Below are 24,344 nucleotides of genomic sequence, written 5' to 3' on the forward strand. Positions count from 1 at the left end.
GTTCCCCTTTTCCTCTCCGCCTACCATTGCTATCAATTATCATATGCTCATTCATATCAAGTATCGAGATCGAGTGTAATTGACAAAAACTGTTAACTTGGTCCAAAATATCATGCCATCTATCTTCTCTAAATTTTTGTAATTGATTTGTCGAACTCGCAATCACTGACATGACTTGAACTATATTTTGATCTCCTCTTTGTTGGAAAAGTGACAACTCACTTGTAATTTCCAATAAATTTTTAATCAAATGCAACACAAAAACAAATTCATAAAACACTAACTATATAAAAAATATGAAAAATCTAATTTAATACATTTCAGCTTAGTTGTATGAGAATATAAAAAAAATAAAAAATAAAAATAAGAACAAAAATACAAAAACGTGATAAACACATATTATCAAATGAATAAGCACTCGAGAATCGAGATACCAAACCAAACCAATGTAACTATTTTAACTTGTTTATTAATATTTATTTATATTTTCTTATAAATTTTTGAAATAATTTAAAATTAAGAAATAAAAAACACTATTGTTATTTTAATTTTTATATTTTACCCTTATAAGTAATTTGTATTATTAATTATATTGAAATAAATAAAAAATAATGTATAATTATTATATAATTTTAAAATAAATAATATTATTATATGATTTTATATATAATTTTGTATACTTTATTTATATAAATAAATCTTATTTATATATTAGAAAATATTGTTAGCATAAAATAAAAAATTAATAATAATTATTTTAATAAAATTATATTTAAAATTAAAATAATTATGAATTAGTTTATAGATAAATTATATTAGTTTTTATTATATTTTAAAATATAATAAATAAAAATTAAAGGTGAGGCTAGGGTTTGATCACCTGACCTCATATTCATCGTTAGGTTACAAAGCCAACTGAACTAAGAGTTACATATCTAATATATATATTATTTTTTATTTTAAGGTTTGGGGAAGCCTGGCCCCCAAGGCCCCCCTTGTAGGTCCGCCACATATATATCTAAACCACAACTCTCGACCCGAAAATTCGCACACTTTGAAATTAAGCATCATTATATATATAGATTTGAACATGGAGTGGTACATGATTTAGTACAAAAGATTTGAGTCCTCTTTCCACACATGTTTTGCAACCGCTTTTATCAGTTTTATGCATTTGTGAAAACGTATCTTGATGACTTTGATATACAAGAAAAATATGATTTTCAGAAACTATTTATAATACACTTGCTTAAATAATAATTACTTTAACCTACCATGGAAGAAGTAAGAAAGACTAGAAAGTTATAAGACATTTCATGTCAAATTATAACTAATAAGTTGATTAAAATACAAAATAGGAAGATAAATGTAATCTTATTAATATGAATCTATTGAGATAAGTAATATTACTTTGTTATTTATAATTTTAAACTAACTAATTTGTAAGTTAATCTGTGCAAATTATAAAGTTTAAAGATAATTTGTTAGTATAATAAGTTTAATACCTTACTTAAATATAAAGTAATATTTTGAGGACTATTTTATTATTTGTTGTAACTGAAAGAACAATCGGGGATAATAACTCTTGTTATGTAAATACATTGGTGTTAATCACCGCTTGCTTTTTCTAATAATACATTAGATTATTTCTCTTCAACTATTTTCTTGATCTTGATTCATCAAATCAATGTTGATTCATCAAGTTTTATTATGGTATCAGAGCACAAGGAGAAACAATCTAGAAAAGATTTACTGATTTACGATCCGTTCAATTATGATAACGACGATCTTCTAGACGAACCGACAGAAGATCTAAGCCCTAAATCTAAGGTACAACATTCAACTACTAGAGCGCCAGATTCAAGACTTCATCAAGATTCAAGTGTCGACGAACAACCAGTGGAGGATCAAAACCCTAACACAACTATAGAAGAAATTGTTCAAGATTCATCTTAACTTTGCTTTCAAATGGCGGAAAAAAGCGTGATCGTACTGATCCTTTATATCTACATGGAGGAGAATTTTCTTCAACCGTTCTTACATCGACAGTTCTTACGAGGCTTAACTAATTTGAGTGGAGCACGAGCGTTCAATTAGGACTTTTGCCAAGATGAAGACAGGTTTTATAGACAGCTCTTGTAAGATGCCAAGTGATAACAAAGAAGTTATACTTTGGAGGATGGTCGACGCAACTGTAAGAACTTGGATTATGAATACTATTGATAAGAAGAACAAGGTTCGTTTTCAGAGCACTCTTACTTCACAACAATTATGGGACGAAATCAAAGCACGCTATGAAGGAAACAATGGGTCAACACAGTATCAATTGAGGAAGAATATCTACACAATTCAACAAGGTGATTTAGACCTAGAAGAGTATTATTCGAGAACAATGCTTTATTGGGATGAACTTCTTCATTTACAACCACACATAAACTACACTTGTTATAAAATTAATATAGACACATGCGTTGGATGTAAACTTGAGAAACAAGTGATAATGGATTATGAAAATATCAATTTATACTTGTTCTTATTAGGCCTTGATGACTCTTTTGAGAACATCAAGGATTCTATACTCATGATGGATCCTCTACCAAATGTATACAAAGCCTTCACCATGTTACTCAATGTTGAGAAGAAAAGTCAGATTAATATTCAAAACCATCAGCATCATTCGACTATATTCATCAATTCAAATGGAGGACTTATGAAGAAGACAAGAGGACCTGATGATGGAAGACAAAATAATAAGAACACAGTGTGTAATCATTGTAGGATGAGAGGGCATATCAAGGAACAATGTTTCAGAATTCTTGGCTACCCTGAATGGTGGGAAAATCCAAAGAAAAGAAATGCAGTATATGCAACAAACACACCATTCTCTGATGATGAAGATCCACCCGCTGAAATCTCTCAATGAGAATTTAAAGCAATTCAGAGATTGATTAAAGAAATGAGGACGGATGTCAATGGAGTAGGAAATTCAAGTGGAGCAGGAACTTTAAATGGAGTAGGACATTCAAAAGGAAAGAACATAAACTTTGAAGCAGGTAAGTCTGCTAACTCTTATGTTTTTACAGCTATTGAATTAAAGATAAAACACTTGTATTTGATAAGATTAAACATTTTCTTCTCATGGTTAGAAATCATTTTACTAATAGTGTTAAAACAATCAGAAGTGACAATAGAACATAATTTGTTAATGCTAAATGTTCTGAACTTTTTAATTATATGGGAATACTTCACCAAAAGACCTGTGTTTATACTCCACAACAAAATGGAGTTGTGGAGTGTAAACACAGACATTTAACACAAGTTGCAAGATCTTTATTGAAACATTCTAGGGTGCCAATTAGTTTTTGGTCATTATCTCTACTTACTGCTACATATTTGATAAACAAAATACCTACATATGTTTTAAAATGGAAAACACCTCTTTATATGCTCAATCAAACTGAATTTGACTATAACAATTTAAAAGTTTTTAGTAGTCTTTGTTATATTACAAATCATCTACCAATTAAGTCAAAATTTCAAAATAGAGGCATAAAGTGTGTTTTTATTGGATATCCTTCAAACCAAAAAGGATATCTTGTTTATCAACTTGATTCGGGAGAAATCACTACATCTCGAGATGATGTTTTTCATGAAGACATTTTTCCTTATAAAGAGAAACAAATAATTTCAAATAATATACCTCTAAATAATGATCAAATGTTTATCTCTTCATCAGAAGATGAATCTGAACCAAATCAAACACAAGTCAATGAAAATAATTTTGAATCACCTTCACATGAACACATCACTGAAGTAGATCATAATATTTCTCAAACAGAAACGACACAAAATCAGAATATTTCTAAACTAAATTGTAGAAGAAGTCATCGACACAAACACACTCCAACTTGGATGAATGATTTTGTAGTTAATCAAGTTGAGACTTCTCACAAACAATTTAGTAAATATACACCAAACACTTACTCTTTTCATTCTTTTTTAAAAGATGAAGAATACATTAATTTTTTTATCTAACATTGATCATATTTCAACACCTCAAATTAATTTAGAAGCCTCACAAAATACAGATTGGGTGAAAGCTATGCATAATGAATTAGAAACTTTAAGAGTTAATAGAACTTGAGAATTAACAGAATTGCCTAAAGGAAAGAAAACAATTGGATGTAGGTGGGTTTTTAAAACTAAACTGAATGCTAATGGCACATTAAACAAGTGTAAAGCAAGACTTGTAGCTAAAGGTTATAATCAAAAGAGTGGAATTGATTTTAATCAATGTTTTGCGCCGGTTGCCAAAAATATTACTATTAGACTCATTATTGACTTAGCAGCTTCTAAAAGATGGTTTTTACACCAAATTGATATTGATAATGTTTTTCTTCATGGATCACTTGAAGAAGAAATTTATATGAAAATTCCAGATGGTTTTCAATCTGACTCTAAGAACATTGTTTGTAAGCTAAATAAAAGTCAATATGGACTCAAACAAGTTTCTAGACAATAGTATTCAGAAATATCATCTATTTTGAATCAAATGGGTTTTCAAAAATCAGAATATGACCATTGCTTATATATTAAACATTGTGATCAGTCTATTATTGCCCTACTTATCTATGTCGACGATATATTGATAGCTGGAAATGATATTGATCAAATTTCTATGCTTAAAAAAAACAATTGATTCAAAATTCAAAAATAAATTTTGGTCTAGAAATCATACATGTTGCCAATGGAATTCATATGAATCAAAGAAAGTATATATTATATCTAATAAATGATGTTGGTCTAATTGGTTGTAAATCAACTAAAACCCCTATGATTAGGGTATCAAACTGCATGAAGAATTGCATAAATCTATACCTGATAACCAAGTAGGTTCAGGAGACTAGCTGGAATGAACCATCTATTTGTCATTGGGAAGCTGCTCTTCATGTTGTAAGATACTTAAAAAGGTATTGCTTCTGTTGGGACATTCTATCTATTTGATAATGAAATTAAATTACATGCTTATGCAGATTCAGATTACGGATTTTGTCCTCTTACTAGAAAGTCACTCACACGTTACTGTATTTTTCTTGGGAATTTTATTATCTCTTGGAAAACCAAAAAACAGTCAACAATTTCTTGATCATCAGTTGAGGCTGAGTATCGCTGTTTGGCGGCTATGTCTTATGAAATTAAATGGATTTTATATCTGTTTACAGATTTTCAAATTGAAATGCCAATTCCAGTTACATTATATTGTGATAATCAAGCTGCAATTCATATTTCTGAAAATGCGGTATTTCATGAACGTACAAAGCATCTTGACATTGACTGTCATATTGATAGGAATCATTATTTGGCTGGTTTTATTAAACTGACATATGTTTCTACCAAAAATCAAATTGCAGATATATTATCTAAAGCTTTGGATTTTACGATGTTTAATTATCTTCGATCCAAGCTATTTCTCCAAGATGTTCATCTTGAAGGGGGAATATTGAGATAAGTAATATTATTTTGTTATTTATAATTTTATACTAACTAATTTGTGAGTTAATCTGTGCAGATTATAAAGTTTAAAGATAATTTGTTAGTATAATAAGTTTAATACCTTACTTAAATATAAAGTAATATTTTGAGGACTATTTTATTATTTGTTGTAACTGAAAGAACAATCGGGGCAAATGACCCTTGTTATGTAAATACATTGGTGTTAATCACCGCTTGCTTTTTCTAATAATACATCAGATTATTTCTCTTCAACTATTTTCTTGATCTTGATTCATCAAATCAATATTGATTCATCAAGTTTTATTAGAATCTTATTAGAAAAAAGCGTCACATGATCTTTGATACGGAATAAGGTTAAATACATACTAGTGATACAATGCAAAGATTAAGGGTTTCTCTTTATGTTTATAAAAGTAGTAGCTTATAAAATAACTTAAAAATAGTTATCTTTAATTTGGTTAACTTTGATGAACAAATAAATATAATGCCACTAGGAAAAACAAATGTCATACTCGCACATAAATATATCTATGGACGAAATAAAGATATTATAAAGATAGAACATAATAGATTGTTTATTGAAATGAATTACTCTAACAATGTTTATGCACATTAAAACATTAATAGAAAATAAATAAAAAAAGGCACAAAATGAGTATAATCTAACCTCACAAAGTCTTATATAAAATAAATTTGTTTTTCTTTGTGGCATTAATTTTATTTTTAGATTGCTTGAAATAGAGACAAGTTATTAACCCATTAAAAATAGAAATGAGTGAAATTTTAGGAATAAATAATTAATGTCAAAGGGGTGATATGAAAACTAACAATATTCAGAAATTTCAAAAGTTCAAATTTATGAAAATGAATGATAAATCATATAAAAAAATAAGGATAAAAGAATAAGGTTAAGGGAATTATGTGCCCAAAGATTTGGGCAAGCAAGGCCCATGCGCTTTGAGTTGGGCCGAATTAGGCTCATACGCTTACTGGGAAGGAAAACCCTAAAAATACCTTTAAATATGTGTTTTTTTGGTTATGTTAAACTCAAATAAGCATATTTGTCTACACGCCGCCTATCTCTCTAGCAACTCCTATTTTGAGAAGGATCTTCTTGAAGTCAAGTTATAGTTTTCTATTGCCGTGCTAGATTATTATGTTATTTCTTAGAGAACAATGTAATGTTGATTTTTTTTCTTATTTTGTCAATTGTTTGAAAAACTAGATCGTGTTATTGGTTTTTCCGCTGTAAAGGAATTGCAGAACGAAGATCCAACACGAAACTATTTTGCACGTCTAGAGATCTATTGTTCACTACATTAGAAGTATTGGGTTATACGTCTTTTTCAGCTTGTTTCATCTGCAATTATTTTCCTGTTTGATAGTACATTCAATTGGACTATCATTCTATTATTAAGATTACGAGGGTTCACATGGATACAGTTAGAAGTATCATTATTTCAATGCTTAGTTTAAGATGTGACCACTTTGTGAGTTGTTTGGAAAATGTATTCTCTTTGAGAAACTACTTTATGTGAGACTACATCAAAGGATAAAAAATGTGTAAAATAATATATTTGTAATCTAGGTATAATTAATGTTTTACCATGTATGTCTACGACGGCATATATTGGTAAAATTAATTAATTATTGCCTACGACGGCATATATTGGTAAAATTAATTAATTATTGCCTAATTAAAATAGATAGATAGTTTTACCCTAGTAATAATTCTAAGGACTAGTTTAATAGTTGAGAAAAGTCTAAGGACTTAAACATTTGTATCTCATATTTTTAATATATACAAGCGAATAAATAATTTTTTTTTGGTTAACGCTTATTTTTTATCTATTTATTTTCTTTCAACTTAATTTGTTTTCTTTAAACTTAAGTTTCATATCTTGATATTGGAATTGGAGAATTTAATATGGTATCATAACATTAACAAGAGGATGATTCTAAGTTCCATCAACTACTTTAAAAAAACATCTTGCAAATAAAGAAGTGAAGCCAATAACATGAGTGATGTATAGAAAACGAAATCAATGAAGATTTTCAAGTTCGGAAGAATATATTAGTAATCTCTTGATAAAGTTCTTTAAAGAAATGGAAAAATGAAATTGAAAAAAGAAATTAATATTATTAATACTTCTGGTTTAGAAAATTATTCGAATGAAACTCTAAAATTTTTGGTAAAATAAAAAAAAAAACAGACTAAGGCAAACAAGTCTCGAAGATGATCCTCTTTTAATTGAAAACAACTATCATCTAGTAGTCCTATTGTCAATGCTTTATATACTAATAAAAAATACTTCTTTGTTCAAGATGACAAAAATATTTAAGATAGATTAAGGCGGACTCACTTATTCAATTTTGGGGGTTGAATTCTCAAATATTTAAAAAAAAACTATTTCATACATATAAAATAATAATGGATTTATGGGAAGGATTGAAAGACAAATTTCAGGTCAGCAAATATAATTAATTTCAATGGTAAAAGGACATCTATAACCTTAAACAAGATAACATACTGGAGATTTCTACGTATAGAAACAACAATGAAGCTAAAAAAATGATTCAAATATTGGTAACATGTCAAGAACGAACAAAATTAATTTCAATGGTAAAAAATGTCATCTAAAACCTTAAACTAGATAATATGGTTATGAAAATATATTTTCTAAACTAGTAGCTAATCAGATAAATTCAAATGCATTAATTCATTATCAATAATTGCAAAGAAATAATTAATAAGTGTTGTATCAATTAGAATTGGAAAAGGTTAGAAAACATCATAGTCAATTCTTTACAGGATTGAACGAGTCTATATACACCTATTTTCACTTCTTAATTTATAATATATTTTTAATCCCGGGCCTTTATATTTTATTAGGATTCATTAAGGGCTCATCGTAGGAATTTTAAATACATAATTATTTTGGAGACGATGTCGGGATATAATATCTAATATATATAAAATAAATAAGTTATAAATAAGTTAAATTGGAACAAAATTTTTTAGTTATTTTGAAAAATAAATAAAATTAAAAATTATATCGTTGAATTTTGGCCAAAAAAGTCTTTGGCCGACGAGCCTCTAGTAGGCCCACCGGGATAGGTCAACGATCATACGGGGTCAATGACCAAAGGACCCATGCCTAGGTGTGGATCCTATATCTAGGCCCAAGCGGACATAGAAGACCCATGCTCTCCAAGCAATCTTCAAATAGTTCTTCATGTTCGTTCTAGATTCTTCGTGAAAGACCAACGACATCCTCAACTTTTCCTTCAATTTTGGAAAATGGTGATATCTCGATAATTTCTCGGTCAAATCGATCCAAAAATAAGTCAGGGACGTAAGGAATTTGATGGTGAGCAATTAAAACTAAATGAGAGCTAATCACAATTAAATTTATTAATAAAATAAATATTCATTTAGAGTTATTTTCATAAATTGAGGAAGCTATAGTTATCCAATAACCAGCCATCTTTCTAGTATGTTAAATACAACCTATAAAACAAATTTGTTCGGAGGATACCAACCTAGCTCTTGATATTTTAAGACTTTTGATTTTTCTTCTTAAAACACATCAAGCTATATCTCCTAATACAATACTTTATTTTTTTGATTGTTGTTGCTTAGGTGTTATTATTAAGACCATTTATAACTATTGTAAGGTACTAAACTCTTTCAATTCATTGTTTCAGTTTGTAAGTCCAATTTTATAATATCATCATATTGACAATTTCGAATTATTGTATGCCCATATTTGTGAATTTATTCTCACTTGAAAACACTCAAATTAAAAAAAAAAGTTTCGGTTTGATTAATTCTTACAACCCTATAAACGAGATTTTAAAAGACTATCTTTATTTTTATTTGGGTGAAGAACACCTTCTGATTCTTTGATTTTTCTTTGAGTTTTGATTTTATGGATGTTCATTTTATGTTAGTTTCATGTTCTAATATTGTTATTTTAGGTTTCCATTCAATTAGATTTTAGGTTAGGGTAAATTTTACCAAGTGTGAGTTCTTGGTGTTTTTGGTTAGGGTCGTTTTACCAAGAAAACACGCAATCCAACCGTATTTCATAGCCAATGACCTAAACAATCATGACTTGATTTTCGATTAAGAAAACAAGACATAAACTAATTTTCTAACGATTTTTCTTTAGCCCGAATGGATTGTGGGTTGACCCGCTCATAAATTTTGGGCCATTGAACATACAAAGGGTGAGATGGGTACACTCTCGGTTTATGAAACGGAAAGCAAGCATTTGGACAAGCAAAATCAAGGAAGGTATGAGCTAGTCTTTAAAGAATATTTTAAAGCTAAAGGGCAGCATCACATCACTCTTTGATATACGTTTGGGAGATAGACGAGGCACACTGTTTTGGCATGACCCGTGGTTCGAAAACCAACCACTAGTGCTTAAGGATGAGTTCCAAGGAGTGCGTATTAGAAGAGACTACTTGACTGCCATGGTTAGAGACGTAAGAGAAGGGAAATGGGGTTCGCTCCTAAGACGAATACCGGAAGGTCATCTGGTTTTCGAACACATTATCAACATTCACTTTCAAGATATAGCCGACATACATTCATGGGAAGCCGAGGAAGACGGGAAACTAATCCAGCAAGGTATGGAATGTTATTCGAGATAGGGAGTAAGTTGTCGGGTGGGCTCCGCTTGTTTGGTCTTCAAAGATCATCCAAAGGTAGTATTTCATTCTTTGACTTGCTTTCCGTGACCGACTTTCGACTAGAAATCGGATAAGTAAGTTTATGTCAATTCTGAGTACTTGCTGCGATTTATGTTCAGGGGAGTAAGAATCTATAAGTCATTTATTAAATTGTAGAGATGTTTTGCTAAAGCTATGGGGTTGCTGGATTTTCCTATGTATTGGCACCAAATAAAGGGTTTAATGATTGAAAAGACTAAGGGAAGCTCATTTTTCGTCAACGTCATGAAGTGATTTTTCGGGGTGGTTATATATCAAGTATGGGCGGAAAGGAATGCTAAGGTCTTTTCGAGAGCTATAAGAACCGAAGATCGTGGTTGGGAAGATATTATCTTTGACAGCGACACTCTAATTCACACATGAGACGTATTCCAATCATACCGAGGAATTGGGAACTATGTCGGGAATGAGAAATCAAGTTCGAAGAAGTCACAAAATTAAATTTGTATAAGGCGCTTTAATTTTTTAATGTGTTTGAAATATTTGTTTACTCATTTGTTCTTATGAATTGATTAATTTTTTTTGAAGAATTAAAATCTATGAATTGTCTAGATTGATACAAACGAATTCATGTCGTTTTTTTCTTTCCCCTTTGGGGTTTTAATAAAGTGATAAATAAGTAATTTTCCTTAAAAAAACATACAAAACATAAATGAGCATATGAATATACATTGCATATAGGTATTCATGTGAACATGGATTCATGTGAATATGAATGAGTGTTTTAAGACAATCCAACAAGGCAACATGTGAGCATAGCAAAAATGATGAAGATGTCAAAGTTGTCGGAAAAAAAATTAGAAAATTGATTTTATGATTTGAAATAATTCAACGAGCATAAAGAAATCAAACTCATAGTTTTTGGATATATAGAATAAAAGGTATTATCATGCAAGCCAAGTAAATAATTGTTTGTACCTGAAAAGAACTAAATTCAAAACTTGGAGAATGCATTTTTTTATATATATTCTAGGAAGCGTGGAGATTTATGGAGGTATTAAGTAAACAAAAGGTCCACTAGCATAGTGCGAAGGAGGAAAGACAGGAGTCAAACCCAGGTTCGATCTTCAACACAGAATATCCATGACAACATTTAGACTAGTTTTAAATAAAGAAAAGTGACGATCTCCAAGAAGATACATCCAAATTACATGTCTCATGTTATAAATATTTCTCAATCTCATTTAGACCCTATTTAGTATATTTAAAAAAACATCTAGATGCCTAGATATATCTCAATCTCATTTAGACCCTATTTAGTATATTTAAAAAAACAACTAGATGCCTAGATATAGAATATCCACTATTATTCCCTCTTTTAACTTAGCGACAGAGATCCTGAGTTCGAGCCTGTCAGACGACAAGTTCTGCACCTAATTAAATGGTTAAGTGTGTTTACAGACTATGTGCAACCTCCTTGTGGCCACATTGTTTTTAGAACCAGAACTAGCAAGTTCTACAAAATTCAGAAATTCCTTTTCTTTTCAGTTTGTTTCATCTATTCTTTTTCATCCACAATCCGACCAAAATATCCATTACTCTCACATATACAGTGGCGGACCCAGAAATGTTTTCTCGGGGGGCCAATACATAGTAACGTAGCATTTTTTTTGGCGATCAAATAAATGTATTTTCTAATTAAAATTTTACTCGGTAATTACATAAAAATACTAACAAACACAATTACAAAATACTAATAAGCACAATTACTAAAATTTTCTTGTACATGAGTCGGTACAAAAGAAGACAAATTTATTCTAACAGATTCCATTTGTTGAAAATATTGCAATATTGACTCATTTTCAATTGTTGAGAAAATATCTTTCTCAACATATATAACTAAACTACCATTCATCTCCCATTCGATTATGCAAATCAGTCTTCACGGTCTTCATTGCAGAAAAATCTCTTTCAACGGATGCAATTGCAACTAGTAAAACTAAACTCAACTCTATCAATCGATAAACCAATGGAAAGACTATATGTTTTTCTGTTGCAACCAATTTCTGAGCAAGAATTCCCAAGTCTTTAATTGAAGAAAATTGAGGATCATCCCACAAATTAAATAAGTAAGCCCGAAGTTGTTGTTCCAAAAATAAATAATCACTGCCTGTGAAATCTTCGGGATAAAGTTTAGCAAGATAAATGAGTTTACGAATATCAAATTGGGAGAATGAATTTCTGGGATGAAGACATGATATGTAGCCAAGTAATTCTGTATTAACTTCTAAAAAACGATTATTCATTTCTTGCATAATCAAGTCAACAACCTAGTATTAAATAATAAATAATAACTAATAATAGATAATAAATAATAATTATTAATAGATAAGAAATAATTTTTATTATACTTGACAAAAGATTTCCACACGATAATGATGAAGATTAGTGATGAGTTCCCCTTTTCCTCTCCGCCTACCATTGCTATCAATTATCATATGCTCATTCATATTAGGTATCGAGATCGAGTGTAATTGACAAAAAGTGTTAACTTGGTCCAAAATATCATGCCATCCATCTTCTCTAAATTATTGTAATTGATTTGTCGAACTCGCAATCACTGACATGACTTGAACTATATTTTGATCTCCTCTTTGTAGGCAAAGTGACAACTCACTTGTAATTCCCAATAAATTTTTCATCAAATGCAACACAAAAACAAATTCATAAAACACTAACTATATAAAAAAAATATGAAAAATCTAATTTAATAGATTTTAGCTTAGTTGCATGAGAATATAAAAAAAAATAAAAAATATAAATAAGAACAAAAATACAAAAACGTGATAAACACATATTATCAAGTGAATAAGCACTCGAGAATCGAGATATCAAACCAAACCAATGTAACTATTTTAACTTGTTTATTAATATTAATTTATATTTTCTTATAAATTTTTGAAATAATTTAAAATTAAGAAATAAAAAACACTATTATTATTTTAATTTTTATTATTATTTTAATTTTTATATTTTAACCTTATAAGTAATTTGTATTATTAGTTATATTAAAATAAATAAAAAATAATATATAATTATAATATAATTTTAAAATAAATAATATTATTATATGAATTTATATATAATTTTTTATACTTTATTTATATAAATAAATCTTATTTATATATTAGAAAATATTGTTAGTATAAAATAAAAAATTAATAATAATTATTTTAATAAAATTATATTTAAAATTAAAATAATATAATTATAAATTAGTTTATATATAAATTATATTAGTTTTTATTATATTTTAAAATATAATAAATAAAAATTAAAGGTGAGGGGTTTGATCACCTGACCTCATATTCATCGTTAGGTTACAAAGCCAACTGAACTAAGAGTTACATATCTAATATATATATTATTTTTTATTTTAAGGTTTGGGGAAGCCTGGCCCCCAAGGCCCCCCTTGTAGGTCCGCCACATATATATCTAAACCACAACTCTCGACCCGAAAATTCGCACACTTTGAAATTAAGCATCATTATATATATAGATTTGAACATGGAGTGGTACATGATTTGGTACAGAAGATTTGAGTCCTCTTTCCACACATGTTTTGCAACCGCTTTTATCAGTTTTATGCATTTGTGAAAACGTATCTTGATGACTTTGATATACAAGAAAAATATGATTTTCAGAAACTATTTATAATACACTTGCTTAAATAATAATTACTTTAACCTACCATGGAAGAAGTAAGAAAGACTAGAAAGTTATAAGACATTTCATGTCAAATTATAACTAATAAGTTGATTAAAATACAAAATAGGAAGATAAATGTAATCTTATTAATATGAATCTATTGAGATAAGTAATATTACTTTGTTATTTATAATTTTATACTAACTAATTTGTAAGTTAATCTGTGCAAATTATAAAGTTTAAAGATAATTTGTTAGTATAATAAGTTTAATACCTTACTTAAATATAAAGTAATATTTTGAGGACTATTTTATTATTTGTTGTTACTGAAAGAACAATCGGGGATAATAACTCTTGTTATGTAAATACATTGGTGTTAATCACCGCTTGCTTTTTCTAATAATACATCAGATTATTTCTCTTCAACTATTTTCTTGATCTTGATTCATCAAATCAATGTTGATTCATCAAGTTTTATTATGGTATCAGAGCACAAAGAGAAACAATCTAGAAAAGATTTACTGATTTACGATCCATTCAATTATGAGAACGACGATCTTCTAGACGAATCGACAGAAGATCTAAGCCCTAAATCTAAGGTACAACATTCAACTACTAGAGCGCCAGATTCAAGACTTCATCAAGATTCAAGTGTCGACGAACAACCAGTGGAGGATCAAAATCCTAACACAACTATAGAAGAAATTGTTCAAGATTCATCTTAACTTTGCTTTCAAATGGCGGAAAAAAAGCGTGATCGTACTGATCCTTTATATCTACATGGAGGAGAATCTTCTTCAACCGTTCTTACATCGACAGTTCTTACGAGGCTTAACTAATTTGAGTGGAGCACGAGCGTTCAATTAGGACGTTTGCCAAGATAAAGACAGGTTTTATAGACAGTTCTTGTAAGATGCCAAGTGATAACAAAGAAGTTATACTTTGGAGGATGGTCAATGCAACTGTAAGAACTTGAATTATGAATACTATTGATAAGAAGAACAAGGTTCATTTTCAGAGCACTCTTACTTCACAACAATTATGGGACGAAATCAAAGCACGCTATGAAGGAAACAATGGGCCAACACAGTATCAATTGAGGAAGAATATCTACACAATTCAACAAGGTGATTTAGACCTAGAAGAGTATTATTCGAGAACAATGCTTTATTGGGATGAACTTCTTCATTTACAACCACACAGAAACTGCACTTGTTATAAAATTAATATAGACACATGCATTGGATGTAAACTTGAGAAACAAGTGATAATGGATTATGAAAATATCAATTTATACTTGTTCTTATTAGGCCTTGATGACTCTTTTGAGAACATCAAGGATTCTATACTCATGATGGATCCTCTACCAAATGTATACAAAGCCTTCACTATGTTACTCAATGTTGAGAAGAAAAGACAGATTAATATTCAAAACCATCAGCATCATTCGACTATGTTCGTGAATTCAAATGGAGGACTTATGAAGAAGACAAGAGGACCTGATGATGGAAGACAGAATAATAAGAACACAGTGTGTAATCATTGTAGGATGAGAGGGCATATCAAGGAACAATGTTTCAGAATTCTTGGCTACCCTGAATGGTGGGAAAATCCAAAGAAAAGAAATACAATATATGCAGCAAACACACCATTATCTGATGATGAAGATGCACCAGCTGAAATCTCTCAATAAGAATTTAAAGCAATTCAGAGATTGATTAAAGAAATGAGGATGGATGTCAATGGACTAGGAAATTCAAGTGGAGCAGGAACTTTAAATGGAGTAGGACATTCAAAAGGAAAGAACATAAACTTTGAAGCAGGTAAGTCTGCTAACTCTTATGTTTTTACAACTATTGAATTAAGCATGAGCCTAAATCATTTAGAGAAAGGAAAGAATATGTGGTTGATAGACTCAGGTACTAGCAGCCACATATGCAATAATAGGTTAAAGGTTATAATCAAGACTTGTAGCTAAAGGTTATAATCAAAAGAGTGGAATTGATTTTAATCAATGTTTTGCGCCGGTTGCCAAAAATATTACTATTAGACTCATTATTGCCTTAGCAGCTTCTAAAAGATGGTTTTTACACCAAATTGATATTGATAATGTTTTTCTTCATGGATCACTTGAAGAAGAAATTTATATGAAAATTTCAGATGGTTTTCAATCTGACTCTAAGAGCATTGTTTGTAAGCTAAATAAAAGTCAGTATGGACTCAAACAAGTTTCTAGATAATAGTATTCAGAAATATCATCTATTTTGAATCAAATGGGTTTTCGAAAATCAGAATATGACCATTGCTTATATATTAAACATTGTGATCAGTCTATTATTTCCCTACTTATCTATGTCGACGATATATTGATAGCTGGAAATGATATTGATCAAATTTCTATGCTTAAAAAAACAATTGATTCAAAATTCAAAATTAAAGATCTTGAAATTGCAAAAAAAAAAATTTGGTCTAGAAATCATACATGTTGCCAATAGCATTCATATGAATCAAAGAAAGTATATATTAGATCTAATAAATGATGTTGGTCTAATTGGTTGTAAACCAACTAAAACCTCTATGATTAGGGGTATCAAACTGCATGAAGAATTGCATAAATCTATACCTGAACCAAGTAGGTTCAGGATACTAGTCGGAATGAACCATCTATTTGTCATTGGGAAGCTGCTCTTCATGTTGTAAGATACTTAAAAGGTATTGCTTCTGTTGGGACATTCTATCCATTTGATAATGAAATTAAATTACATGCTTATGCAGATTCAGATTGAGGATCTTGTCCTCTTACTAGAAAGTCACTCACACGTTACTGTATTTTTCTTGGGAATTTTATTATCTCTTGGAAAACCAAAAAACAGTCAACAGTTTCTTGATCATCAGTTGAGGCTGAGTATCGTTGTTTGGCGGCTACGTCTTGTGAAATTAAATGGATTTCCTATCTGTTTACAGATTTTCAAATTGAAATGCCAATTCCAGTTACATTATATTGTGATAATCAAGATGCAATTCATATTTCTGAAAATGCAGTATTTCATGAACGTACAAAGCATCTTGACATTGACTGTCATATTGATAGGAATCATTATTTGGTTGGTTTTATTAAACTGACATATGTTTCTACCAAAAATCAAATTGCAGATGTATTATCTAAAGCTTTGGATTTTCCGATGTTTAATTATCTTCGATCTAAGCTATTTCTCCAAGATGTTCATCTTGAAGGGGGAATATTGAGATAAGTAATATTACTTTGTTATTTATAATTTTATACTAACTAATTTGTGAGTTAATCTGTGCAGATTATAAAGTTTAAAAATAATTTGTTAGTATAATAAGTTTAATACCTTACTTAAATATAAAGTAATATTTTGAGGACTATTTTAGTATTTGTTGTAACTGAAAGAACAATCGGGGCAAATGACCCTTGTTATGTAAATACATTGGTGTTAATCACCGCTTGCTTTTTCTAATAATACATCGGATTATTTCTCTTCAACTATTTTCTTGATCTTGATTCATCAAATCAATGTTGATTCATCAAGTTTTATTAGAATCTTATTAGAAAAAAGTGTCACATGATCTTTGATACGGAATAAGGTTAAATACATACTAGTGATACAATGCAAAGATTAAGGGTTTCCCTTTATGTTTATAAAAGTAGTAGCTTATAAAATAACTTAAAAATAGTTATCTTTAATTTGGTTAACTTTGATGAACAAATAAATATAATGCCACTAGGAAAAACAAATGTCATACTCGCACATAAATATGTCTATGGACGAAATTATTTTATGTCATATAAAGATAAAACATAATAGGTTGTTTATTGAAATGCATTACTCTAACAATGTTTATGCACATTAAAACATTAATAGAAAATAAATAAAAAAATGCACAAAATGAGTATAATCTAACTTCACAAAGTCTTATATAAAAGAAATTTGTTTTTCTTTGTGGCATTAATTTTATTTTTAGATTGCTTGAAATAGAGACAAGTTATTAACCCATTAAAAATAGAAATGAGTGAAATTTTAGGAATAAATAATTAATGTCAAAGGGGTGATATGAAAACTAACAATATTCAGAAATTTCAAAAGTTCAAATTTATGAAAATGAATGATAAATCATATAAAAAAATAAGGATAAAAGAATAAGGTTAAGGGAATTATGTGCCCAAAGATTTGGGCAAGCAAGGCCCATGCGCTTTGAGTTGGGCCGAATTAGGCTCATATGCTTACTGGGAAGGAAAACCCTAAAAATACCTTTAAATATGTGTGTTTTATTGGTTATGTTAAACTCAAATAAGCATATTTGTCTACACGCCGCCTATCTCTCTAGCAACTCCTATTTTGAGAAGGATCTTCTTGAAGCCAAGTTATAGTTTTCTATTGCCGTGCTAGATTATTATGTTATTTCTTTGAGAATAATGTAATGTTGAATTTTTTTCTTAGTTTGTCAATTGTTTGAAACACTAGATCGTGTTATTGGTTTTTCCGCTGTAAAGGAATTGCAGAACGAAGATCCAACACGAAACTATATTGCACGCCTAGAGATCTATTGTTCACTACATTAGAAGTATTGGGTTATACGTCTTTTTCAGCTTGTTTCATCTGCAATTATTTTCCGTTTGATAGTACATTCAATTTGGCTAATACAGTTAGAAGTATCATTATTTCAATGCTTAGTTTAAGATGTGACCACTTCGTGAGTTGTTTGGAAAATGTATTCTCTTTGAGAAACTACTTTATGTGAGACTACATCAAAGGATAAAAAATGTGTAAAATAATATATTTGTAATCTAGGTATAATTAATGTTTTACCATGTATGTCTACAATGGCTTATATTGGTAAAATTAATTAATTATTGCCTAATTAAAATATATAGATATTTTTACCCTAGTACAAATTCTAAGGACTAGTTTAATAGTTGAGAAAAGTCTAAGGACTTAAACAATTGTATCTCATATTTTTAATATATACAAGCGAATAAATAATTTTTTTTGGTTAACGCTTATTTGTTATCTATTTATTTTCTTTCAACTTAATTTGTTTTCTTTCAACTTAAGTTTCATATCTTGATATTGGAATTGGAGAATTTAATATGGTATCATAACATTAACAAGAGGATGATTCTAAGTTCCATCAACTACTTTAAAAAAACATCTTGCAAATAAAGAAGTGAAGCCAATAACATGAGTGATGTATAGAAAACGAAATCAATGAAGATTTTCAAGCTCGGAAGAATATATTAGTAATCTCTTGATAAAGTTCTTTAAAGAAATGGAAAAAAGAAATTGAAAAAAGAAATTAATATTATTAATACTTCTGGTTTAGAAAATTATTCGAATGAAACTCTAAAATTTTTGGTAAAATAAAAAAAAAAAAACAGACTAAGGCAAACAAGTCTCGAAGATGATCCTCTTTTAATTGAAAACAACTATCATCTAGTAGTCCTATTGTCAATGTTTTATATACTAATAAAAAATACTTCTTTGTTCAAGATGACAAAAATATTTAAGATAGATTAAGGCGGACTCACTTATTCAATTTTGGGGGTTGAATTCTCAAATATTTAAAAAAAAAAACTATTTCATACATATAAAATAATAATGGATTTATGGGAAGGATTGAAAGACAAATTTCAGGTCAGCAAATATAATTAATTTCAATGGTAAAAGGACATCTATAACCTTAAACAAGATAACATACTGGAGATTTCTACGTATAGAAACAACAATGAAGCTAAAAAAATGATTCAAATATTGGTAACATGTCAAGAACGAACAAAATTAATTTCAATGGTAAAAAATGTCATCTAAAACCTTAAACTAGATAATATGGTTATGAAAATATATTTTCTAAACTAGTAGCTAATCAGATAAATTTAAATGCATTAATTCATTATCAATAATTGCAAAGAAATAATTAATAAGTGTGGTATCAATTAGAATTGGAAAAGGTTAGAAAACATCATAGTCAATTCTTTACAGGATTGAACGAGTCTATATACACCTATTTTCACTTCTTAATTTATAATATATTTTTAATCCGGGCCTTTATATTTTATTAGTATTCATTAAGGGCTCATTGTAGGAATTTTAAATACATAATTATTTTTGGAGACGATGTCGGGATATAATATCTAATATATATAAAATAAATAAGTTATAAATAAGTTAAATTGGAACATTTTTTTTAGTTATTTTGAAAAATAAATAAAATTAAAAATTATGTCGTCGAATTTTGGCCAAAAAAGTCGTTGGCCGACGAGCCTCTAGTAGGCCCACCGGGATAGGTCAACGATCATACGGAGTCAACGACCGAAGGACCCATGCCTATGTGTGGATCCTATATCTAGGCCCAAGCGGACATAGAAGACCCATGCTCTCCAAGCAATCTTCAAATAGTTCTCCATGTTCGTCCTAGATTCTTCGTGAAAGACCAACTACATCCTCAACTTTTCCTTCAATTTTGGAAAATGATGATATCTCGATAATTTCTCGGTCAAATCGATCCAAAAAAAAGTCGGGGACGTAAGGAATTTGATGGTGAACAATTAAAACTAAATGAGAGCTAATCACAATTAAATTTATTAATAAAATAAATATTCATTTAGAGTTATTTTCATAAATTGAGGAATGTTGAAGAAATATTCATTATTATGTTAGTTAATTTTGTTTAATATTAGTTAACTTGAGTTAACTAATTGTATTATTTGTTAATAGAAGTTACAACAATATATTGGTTAGTTAGTGTCAGTTATAAAGTTTATGACATATTTTGTATTTAAATTAGTTCAGATATCTCTTTAACACAATTGGGAGTTTTTTTTACCTATAATGGATTTGTGGCTATATAAATAGATAATAAAATTACAAATCCCTTAGGGTGTGTTTGATAACCCTGGAATTGGCATTGGAATTGAAATTGGAAGGTCCAATTTCAATTCTTATGTTTGTTAGACACTTTAATATTAAAAATTGGAATTGGAATTGGAATTAGAATTCCAATGGAATTCAATATAGTGTAATTTGATAGTTCTCAATTCCTATCTTTTTATGTCGGAATTGTAATTCCAAATTAACACGTTTTTCATGTTTTTGACATGTTTAACACGTTTTTCACACATTAAACACGTTTTACACGTTTTTCACACGTTTAACATATTTTCATATTTTGGCACGTTTTTGGTACGTTTAACACGTTTTGGGCACGTTTAACACGTTTTTGACACATTTAACACGTTTTTCACGTCCTTGACACGTCTAACATGTTTTGACAGGTTTAACATGATTTTCACGTTTTTAACACGTTTAACACGTTTTTGGCACGTTTAACACGTTTTTGTCACGTTTAACATGTTTTGACACATTTAACACGTTTTTCACGTCCTTGACATGTTTAACACGTTTTTGACACATTTAACATGATTTTCACGTTTTTAACACGTTTAATACGTTTTTGACACGTTTAACACACTTTTTTATATTTTGGCACATTTTGCACGTTTTGGCACGTTTAACAAAATTTTCACATATTTAACACGTTTTTGACACGTTTAACACGTTTTCACGTTTTTGACACATTTAACACGTTTTTTTACGTTTTTGACATGTTTAACACGTTTTCACATTTTTGACACATTTAACACGTTTTTTTTACGTTTTTGACACGTTTACCACATTTTGACACGTTTTACACGTTTTTCACGTTTTGGCACGTTTAACAAGTTTTTCACATATTTAACACGTTTTTGACACGTTTAACACGTTTTCACGTTTTTGACACATTTAACACATTTTTTTACGTTTTTGACACGTTTAACACGTTTTGGCACGTTTAACAAGATTTTCACATTTTTAACACGTTTTCACGTTTTTGACACATTTAACACATTTTTTATGTTTTTGACACGTTTAACATGTTTTCACGTTTTTAACACATTTAACACTTTTTTTTACTTTTTTGACACGTTAACCACATTTTTGACACGTTTAACACGTTTTTCACGTTTTGGCATGTTTAATAAGTTTTTCACATGTTTGGAACGTTTAACACGTTTTCATGTTTTTTAACACGTTTTCATGTTTTTTAACACGTTTAACACGTTGTTGACACGTTTCACATATTTTTTACGTTTTTGACATTTTTGACACATTTTTAACACATTTAACACGTTTAACACGTTTAACATGTTTTTCACGTTTTGGCACGTTTAACAAGTTTTTCACTTATTTGACACATTTAACAGATTTTTGATACGTTTAACACGTTTTTACGTTTTTGATAGGTTTAACACGTTTTAAACCTATCAAAATGTGTGAAAAACATGTTAAACATATTAAAAATGTCAAAAACATGTTAAATGTGCCAAAATGTGGAAAACGTGTGAAAAAACGTGAAAACGTGTGAAAACATGTTAAAACGTGTAAAAAAATGTGTTAAAACGTGTGAAAAACGTGTAAAAAAACATGAAAGATGTGTGAAAATGTGAAAAACTTGTTAAAACGTGTGAAAATATATTTTAAAAGTTTACATTTTGAACCGATATTTTATTTTACAAACATTGGAATTAGAATTGAATTACAATTCTATCATTTTCCCAAACATAAGAATTGGAATTGAATTACAATTCTATCATTTTCCCAAACATAGGAATTGAAATTGAATTACAATTCTATCATTTTTCCAAACATAGGAATTGAATTGTAATTCAATGCCAATTCTCATGGAATTGGAATTAGAATTCTAATGCCAATTCCAATTCCAATTCCCCCTCATCAAACACACCCTTATGGGTTTTCTCTCTCAATATATCTTGTTCTTATTCTCCAATCCCTCTCTATAACTGCTCATAGCTTTGCTAATTCTTGAAGTCTAGATGGTATCAGAGCAATTTTTGATCTAACGCTGAGCATAATCGGAGAATCGACGTTAATATGGTGAATTTCAGAGACGAAACAAGCAGCGGAAGTCGCGGAAGTCCTAACCCTATCTATGGTACAAATCCTTTCCCTACGGTCAATCAACCTCAAGTTACTCATCAACAACCAGTTTCAGTCAAAAGAAAGTATAACAATGATCCGTTAGTGATTCATGCAGCAGATCATCCAGGTTTGACTCTAACTACATCGGTTTTAACTAGAGAAACCTATTTTGGTTGGTGTTTGAGTATTCAACTTTCTTATCAACTAAGATTAAAATTGGATTTATTGGTGGAACGTTTCCGAGGCCAATTGATCAAGAAGATGGAAGACAGTGGGGAATTGTTGACTCAATGGTTCGAGCGTGGATAATGAACACCATAGATATTAGACTACAAAGAAGGTTTCAATCGACTAAGACCAGCCGTGATTTGTGGTTGGAAGTGAAGTCTAGATATGAAGGAAATAACGGTCCAAGAAGATATTATTTATAGAAGGACATTGTTATTTTACAGCAAGGAGGAAATAATCTAGAGGAATACTACTCTAAGGTTAGACTTCTTTGGGATGAAATTTTAGTTTGAAGCCACTAAGGAGATGCATGTGTGGAGGAACTAAAACCGATTGTGATGGATGTTTTCTTGAAGCTGAAATGCTTCAAGACGACGAAGAAAACAAGTTGTTATAATTCTTGAGACTTAATGATCATTATGATTATGTCAAAGACCAGATTCTAATGCAAGAACCGTGGCCAGCTGTGTATAAAGCATTTACAATGCTGCAGAATGTGGAAAAGAAGAATTATTCTAGAAGTGTTCAACAAGATAGTTCTATGTACGTCAGGGAAGGAAATGATAGGAGGAACTATCTGAAAAAATCTAAGTCCAAGAACTCAATATGCAATCACTGTGGAGGAAAATGTCATCTCAAAGAAAACGGTTTCAAACTAGTTGGTTACCCGGACTGGTGGAAACAACCAAAAGAAAGACAGAATGAAAACTAGAGAAAGAGAGTCAATGCTGCTAACAATGTATCTGATCAAGATGTCTATGCTGATGCAACAATTGAAGAGTACATGATGTATAAAGAATTTTTCAAAAGCATGAGAGATGTGAAAGGAAAGCAGGCTGCTGGAGCATCTTCAAGCGGCACGTCTACGTGTAAGTCTTCTAATCTTAACACACATGAAAGTTTTCATACGTTTTTGTTTGAACTTAACATGAGTAGCAATAACTCAATAGGCGATAAACATAAATGGCTAATTGACTCAAGAGCATCTTGTCATGTGTGTAATGATAAAAATCTAATGAATAATGTTAGAAAACTAGAAAAACCTAGACTAATGTACTTGGCAGATGGATCTTACAAATCAATAGATGAAATAGGGTTAGTTAGAATTTCCAATAGAATAATATTTAATGAAGTCTTATTTGTACCATATTTTAAGTATAACCTTATTTCTACTGCCAAACTTGTTGATGAGAACAAAACAGATTGTATTTTTTC

The 24,344-nt window shown here is 29.6% G+C and overlaps 2 protein-coding genes across 2 annotated transcripts; both read left to right on the forward strand.

The window, feature by feature from the left end:
• Window positions 1–2,110: 2,110 nt before the first annotated feature.
• On the forward strand, window positions 2,111–2,923 carry LOC124911864. The gene has a single exon (XM_047452399.1). It carries the CDS (start codon window positions 2,111–2,113, stop codon window positions 2,921–2,923), a length of 813 nt encoding a protein of 270 aa, XP_047308355.1.
• An 11,958-nt stretch (window positions 2,924–14,881) lies between these two features.
• LOC124911875 lies at window positions 14,882–15,595 on the forward strand. The gene has a single exon (XM_047452409.1). It carries the CDS (start codon window positions 14,882–14,884, stop codon window positions 15,593–15,595), a length of 714 nt encoding a protein of 237 aa, XP_047308365.1.
• Window positions 15,596–24,344: the final 8,749 nt, after the last annotated feature.

Source organism: Impatiens glandulifera, chromosome 1 (assembly GCF_907164915.1).
Source record: "Impatiens glandulifera chromosome 1, dImpGla2.1, whole genome shotgun sequence".
Lineage (NCBI taxonomy): Eukaryota > Viridiplantae > Streptophyta > Magnoliopsida > Ericales > Balsaminaceae > Impatiens > Impatiens glandulifera.

Coding starts and splice junctions, on each gene's coding strand:
- LOC124911875 (XM_047452409.1), top strand. CDS start 14,882: ATGAATACTATTGATAAGAAGAACAAGGTTCATTTTCAGAGCACTCTT.
- LOC124911864 (XM_047452399.1), top strand. CDS start 2,111: ATGAAGACAGGTTTTATAGACAGCTCTTGTAAGATGCCAAGTGATAAC.